The 6,176-nt window shown below is 41.6% G+C and overlaps 1 protein-coding gene across 2 annotated transcripts; it reads left to right on the top strand.

The window, feature by feature from the left end:
- The first annotated feature begins 202 nt into the window (after positions 1 to 202).
- On the top strand, positions 203 to 5,949 carry LOC146385136 (uncharacterized). Of its 2 annotated transcripts, none has more exons than XR_014800450.1 (2): positions 203 to 5,535; positions 5,639 to 5,949. XR_014800450.1 is itself a non-coding variant. In XM_084930711.1 (2 exons), exon 2 carries the CDS (start codon positions 1,184 to 1,186, stop codon positions 5,102 to 5,104), a length of 3,921 nt encoding a protein of 1,306 aa, XP_084786837.1. In that variant the 5' UTR covers positions 203 to 460; positions 564 to 1,183; the 3' UTR covers positions 5,105 to 5,949. The 2 variants fall into 2 exon arrangements, 1 of the variants encoding a protein (XP_084786837.1); XM_084930711.1 differs by having other exon boundaries at positions 203 to 460; positions 564 to 5,949.
- The last annotated feature ends 227 nt before the right edge of the window (positions 5,950 to 6,176 follow it).

Here is a 6,176-nt window from a genome sequence, read left to right as displayed (position 1 = left end):
TCAGCCCATAGCAGGACCGGCTTTTTTCTTGTTTTCGGTAGCAAGCGATGGTTATGATTGTGCCAGAACACATTTTGAACAACACCATGGGAATTTCGCTTTTTACACAGGTGGTTGGATGTTACACTGTGGATTTAACTGCCATAAATGTAAATTATGTCAGTTTGTTTAATTTATTGTGTTCATTTATGTTATTTATTTCCTTTATTTATTGTTGTTCCTTTTGGGGTAGGAACTAAGGTTCATTCTGTGTTGCGCACAGGCCTTTAAGTAACGTAAAGGGAAGTAAAAAGCATGTGCAAAGAAGCTAAGTTAATAAGTTAACTAAGGCAGAAGAAGGAATAAATAAGCAGTTTAAAGTAAAAGAAAGCTGCAAAGAAGAAGAAATTGGGAATTATTTTCGTTAAGTTTTTGTTCCTGAAGCGGACTCATTCCCTCACGGTTACGTGCAGCCAGCGAGGTACGTTAACTGTGTTTGTTTATCGCGTATTTTGTTAACTTGGGTTTAAATGTTTATTTGTAATATTTATGTTTGGTCATTCTGTACTTTTTTGTAATAACAGTTTGACGGTGGATTTTATGGTGTTTCGGAGGAGAAGTGTGACGGAAGAATAAATCCATCTGTGAATGAAGAACCGTGGTGTCGTGTATTAACTGGAGGGAGTGATAGTCAAACTCGAACCTGCCCAGACTCGCCCTATCAGCGCAATTTCGACAGCTCATCAAGACGGGACACAGATAAGCCACTGTTTAGGACACACAGGTTCATAAGGTTTTCATGAAGACGTCTATAAGTCAGACTCTAAAGTTTTTGGTCTGAAAAGTGACACAAGAGTTGGAAACTAAAAGGGACTGTGTATAGCCTGACAGCCACGGTGTTTCACGTATATGAATGTGCATTTACGTAAGAGATGTAAATTCATGTTCAGCTGAATAATTATAATTGGCTCTGAAAGGGCAGAAGTAAACTTTGTACATTTTGACAGAAATTCAGTTTGTATTTATGGTTCAGTGTCTTTTAAGAACTCTGTTAAGTGTACTTACTCTGTAATATTCTACATGTATGGGCTAATTTGAATGAGAGTGACTTCATTTAGTTAAGCTCATTCTTTCAGTATTCACAAATGTTGTTGCAGCTTGCTCTTGTATGCTGCCTGTGTATGTCTATGTCTAAATAATCAAAATGTCACATACAAGTAAAGAAGCTCAGGGTGCAGCAGCTGCTCTGGAAGAAGAGACAGAGTTAGAGCAGACAGGTGAATCAAATATCGGGCAAAATATAGCACCACCTGAAGAGCCTCGTAGAAGTGAAAGAGCCCGGACATTAACAGAAAAAGGAAAAGAGTTTCAGAAAGAGCAAATCAAAGGGCTATTGCTTCGCTTTGACAGCAAATATGAACGATGGAAAGCTCTGATTAAGGTAGCTAAAAGATCTGTGTTAAAACAGGATCCTAGTGACATCCTACAAGAGCACATCACCAGTATTCAAAGGGAATTATCTGAGTTGAACATTGCTTATGATGATTACAGAAGAATTGATCAACCAGCCCATGACATGCGTCGCAAGATGGATAACTGCATCTCGATCACAAAGACTGTAGTGCAAAATGCTCAATCTGAAATGCAGGGAACAGCGGAGGAGTTGATTTGGCCAGATCATAGTTCTGTATTCTCATCCTCAGCCTCCAGTGTTTCACTTCCTGCCTCTAATGGTTCTAAAGCTTCTTCTATTCACTCAAGTGTATCTTCACTTAGAAGACAAGAAGCTGCTGCCGAGTATGCAGCTACACAGGCTGTACTGCAGATTATGGCTGAACAAGAGGGCCACCAAGAGAAACTGCAAAACCTTGAAGCTGAAGAGAGGTTGATCATTGCAGACCAAGAAGCAGCAGCATTAGCTCGTCGTCTTGAAGGAGAAAGGGAAGAAACTGAACGTAGGCTAGAAAGAGAGAAACAAGAGGCTGCTCTCTTAAAGAAACAGCAAGAAGAGAATGCTGCAAGAAGAAGGTCTTTAGAAAACCTAAAGAGAGAACTTGAGCGTTTGGAAAATTTGAAAAGGCTGAATGCAGCCAAAGCAAGGCTTCAAGTATATGATGAGAGTGAGCTCAGTCCAGCCCAAGGGAATGCTCCACAGAGCCTGGATCTACATAAGGTTATGCAGCCACTCAATCTGGTGAAGCCTGAGGACCAGCACTCACAACCACCAAAGGATGCAGTGCTAACACATGTGCTTCAAGATAGCACAGGAGAGCTTGTGAAGGTCTTAGCTGAGGCTATATCAGCAAATAGGCTACCCATTCCAGAGCCCACAGTTTTTAGTGGTGATCCACTCAAGTTTAACCATTGGAAGTCATCCTTCCAAACTCTTATTGAAAAGAAAAACATTCCAAGCTCAGAGAAAATATTCTTTCTCCAGAAATATGTTGGAGGAGCAGCTAGAGAGGCATTAGAAGGTTATTTTCTGATTGGTTCAGATACTGCATATGTTGCTGCATGGGAACTCCTCAATGAGCGATACGGCCAGCCTTTTATGATTGCCAAAGCCTGCCGAGACAAATTACATGCCTGGCCAAAGATAGCGTCAAGAGAGAGCGCTGACTTAAGGAAATTTGTGGACTTTTTACGCAGTTGTGAATGTGCCATGGCTCACAATGAGAGTCTGCGTATTCTTGATGATGGCATTGAAAACCAAAAACTGACAGCCAAGTTGCCTGATTGGTTAAGCAGCAGATGGAACCGAAAAGCCACACAGTATCAGCTGGAGCATGGAAGGTTCCCAGATTTCAAGTATTTTGTAACTTTCCTGACCTTGGAGGCTAGTATTGCTTGTAACCCTGTTACATCTTACTATGCTTTGCGGCAAGGGGAGCCGGAAAGGACAAGATCTAAACCTCAGAATGTAGTGACCTCTAAGAACCAAGCAGCAAGTGCAAGGATTTTTACAACTAACACCACTGAGAAGAACATAAGCACATGTATGTTTTGTAAGAAAACAGGGCATGTCTTGCACAAGTGCCGTAGACTAACTGCAAGGCCAGTTGCTGACCGAGTGAAGTTCATACAAGGTGAGAAACTGTGCTTTGGCTGTTTGAGTCCTGGCCATCAATCCAAGAATTGCAGCAACCGGATGGTCTGCGACACCTGCTCAAAGCGCCACCCCACATGCTTACATGAGGATCGCTCAAAGCAAAAGGAAAATGACGAGACAAGTTGCAGTAAGGAAAGAAAGCCACAATCGCCGCAAGACACCACTCAAGAAACCACATCCAATAGAGTTGTGCATGATGGTAACAGTGCTCAGACTTCAGCAATAGTTCCTGTTTATGCATCAATGCCAAGTGATTCAAACAAAGAAGTCCTCGTCTATGCTCTGTTAGATTCACAAAGTGACTCTTCATTCATTCTTGAAGAAGTGGCAGATGCTCTTGATGTTAATGCAGAGCCAGTCAAGTTGAAGCTGTCCACAATGTCTTCCAAGGAGACAATTGTACCATGCAAAAGACTCAAAGGTCTACAAATAAGAGGGTTATCTTCTTCTAAGAAGATCACAGTGCCAATGGTCTACACTCGTGAATTCATACCTGCCAATCGTACACACATTCCAACACCAGAGACTGCAAGGGCATGGCCTCATTTAGAGCATCTTGCGGAACACATTGCCCCGCCAAAGAAATGTGAAATCGGTCTTCTTATCGGGTATAACTGTCCACAAGCACTAATGCCTAGAGAAGTTGTATGTGGTGAGGACAACCAGCCCTTCGCACAGAAAACTGACGTAGGCTGGAGCATAGTGAGCTATGGTGATCCAGGCGAACACTACAGTGATGCAATAGGAGTAAGTCACCGCATCATTGTAAAGCAAGTGACTCCTGAACCCAAAGTAACAAGTAAGTTGAAGAGCGAAGTTCATTATGTTTGCAAAACAAGAATTAAGGAGATGACTGCTCCAGAAGACATACTTAAGGTGCTGGAATCTGACTTCAGTGAAAGGCTTGGAGAAGAGGCAAATCTCTCGCAAGAAGATCTCCGGTTTTTGACTAAAATGAAAGAAGAAATTAAGCACAAAGAAGACGGACATCTTGAAATGCCTCTGCCTTTTAAACAGAGCAGGCCAGAGCTACCAAATAACAAGCCATGTGCTGTTCAACGCCTCATGTGCTTGGAAAAGAAGCTCAAGAGAGACCAGAAATATCAGACAGATTACATGAACTTCGTGAAAGACATTATCAGTCGTGGTGAAGCAGAAAAGGTCCCAGAAGAAGAGCTTGATAAACAATCAGCTTGGTATATTCCCCACCATGGCGTATACCACCCTCAAAAGCCAGAGAAACTGCGAGTGGTCTTTGATTGCTCGGCAAGATTTCAAGACATGTCATTGAATGACTATCTTCTTACAGGACCAGAGCTCACAAACACCTTGGTGGGAGTTCTTTGTAGATTTCGAAAGGGCCCAGTCGCTATTATGTGTGATGTGGAACGAATGTTTCATCAATTCCATGTAAAGCCTGAAGACCAAGACTACTTGAGGTTTTTATGGTGGGAGAATGGTGATCTTGAGTCTCCGCCATCAGTTTTTCGGATGAAAGTCCATTTGTTTGGAGCAGCTTCCTCACCAGGCTGTGCCAATTTTGGACTTAAACATCTAGCCACAGAAGGTCAGGATCGATTTAACCAAAGCACTGTCAAGTTCATCCGAAGAAATTTTTATGTTGATGATGGACTGGTGAGTGTAAGGTCTGATGCTGAGGCAATCGAGCTGATCAAGGAAGCAAGAGAGCTTTGCAGCGTAGGCAAGCTTAGACTACACAAGTTCATTTCCAACAGCAAGAAGGTATTGGAGTCAATACCAAAGGAAGAGTGTGCAGACAGTGTCAAAGAACTGGACATAGATTTAGGGGAGCCACTCCTAGAAAGAGCACTGGGCGTGCAATGGTGCGTATCCTCTGATGACTTTCAGTTCAGAGTAACCGTCAAGAAACACCCAATGACGAGAACGGGAGTGCTATCCACAGTAGCTTCCATCTACGATCCTCTGGGAAGAAAAAAGAAAGAGAAGGAGAGAAGGAAACGAAACAAGAGAAGAAAAAAAGGAAGGAGAAAATAGTACTACTTGTTGAAGCAGAATAAGCATGTGTTAAACTGTTGTAAATGCTTATAACTTGTAGATTCAAATCTGCGAGGAAATCTCAAGTTGAGATTTGGTGGGAGTTTAACTGCCATAAATGTAAATTATGTCAGTTTGTTTAATTTATTGTGTTCATTTATGTTATTTATTTCCTTTATTTATTGTTGTTCCTTTTGGGGTAGGAACTAAGGTTCATTCTGTGTTGCGCACAGGCCTTTAAGTAACGTAAAGGGAAGTAAAAAGCATGTGCAAAGAAGCTAAGTTAATAAGTTAACTAAGGCAGAAGAAGGAATAAATAAGCAGTTTAAAGTAAAAGAAAGCTGCAAAGAAGAAGAAATTGGGAATTATTTTCGTTAAGTTTTTGTTCCTGAAGCGGACTCATTCCCTCACGGTTACGTGCAGCCAGCGAGGTACGTTAACTGTGTTTGTTTATCGCGTATTTTGTTAACTTGGGTTTAAATGTTTATTTGTAATATTTATGTTTGGTCATTCTGTACTTTTTTGTAATAACAGTTTGACGGTGGATTTTATGGTGTTTCGGAGGAGAAGTGTGACGGAAGAATAAATCCATCTGTGAATGAAGAACCGTGGTGTCGTGTATTAACTGGAGGGAGTGATAGTGGAAATGGAAGGAAGGTGAGTGTTATTAACCCTCCGTGGTCCACGGACACGCTGCACCTCCAAATCACATGACTGATGTAAGCTGACATAGCAACAAACTGCAGCCACGCTGAGTCTCTATTTCAGCCCACATTGAAAGTTCGGACTTCAAAGTTTTTACATTTTAATTACAGGCCAGTAAATCCAGAGTTATGATAATATATATAAGCCATGCTTTTTTTCTAAATACTGTCGTCACGTTTTTGTGTGTGTGTTTTTTAAGCGTTTTCTAAGGACAGCGCGAAAACAGTAAAGAAAGAAATAAAGCCACGTTTCCTATTAGTGGAAAAATGTACCATGTTGACCAATTAAAAAAAAAGTCAACACGTGGGGTTTGGTTGTTTAGGAAGAGGGGAGCGTTTTGGGAGTGACAGCAGGGAGACAGAGCAAG

The sequence above is a fragment of the Perissodus microlepis genome, chromosome 6 (genome assembly GCF_051167445.1).
Source record: "Perissodus microlepis isolate ML-2025 ecotype Zambia chromosome 6, ASM5116744v1, whole genome shotgun sequence".
NCBI lineage: Eukaryota > Metazoa > Chordata > Actinopteri > Cichliformes > Cichlidae > Perissodus > Perissodus microlepis.
This window is presented reverse-complemented; position numbering and strand designations above follow the sequence as displayed.

Coding starts and splice junctions, on each gene's coding strand:
- LOC146385136 (XM_084930711.1), top strand. CDS start 1,184: ATGTCACATACAAGTAAAGAAGCTCAGGGTGCAGCAGCTGCTCTGGAA.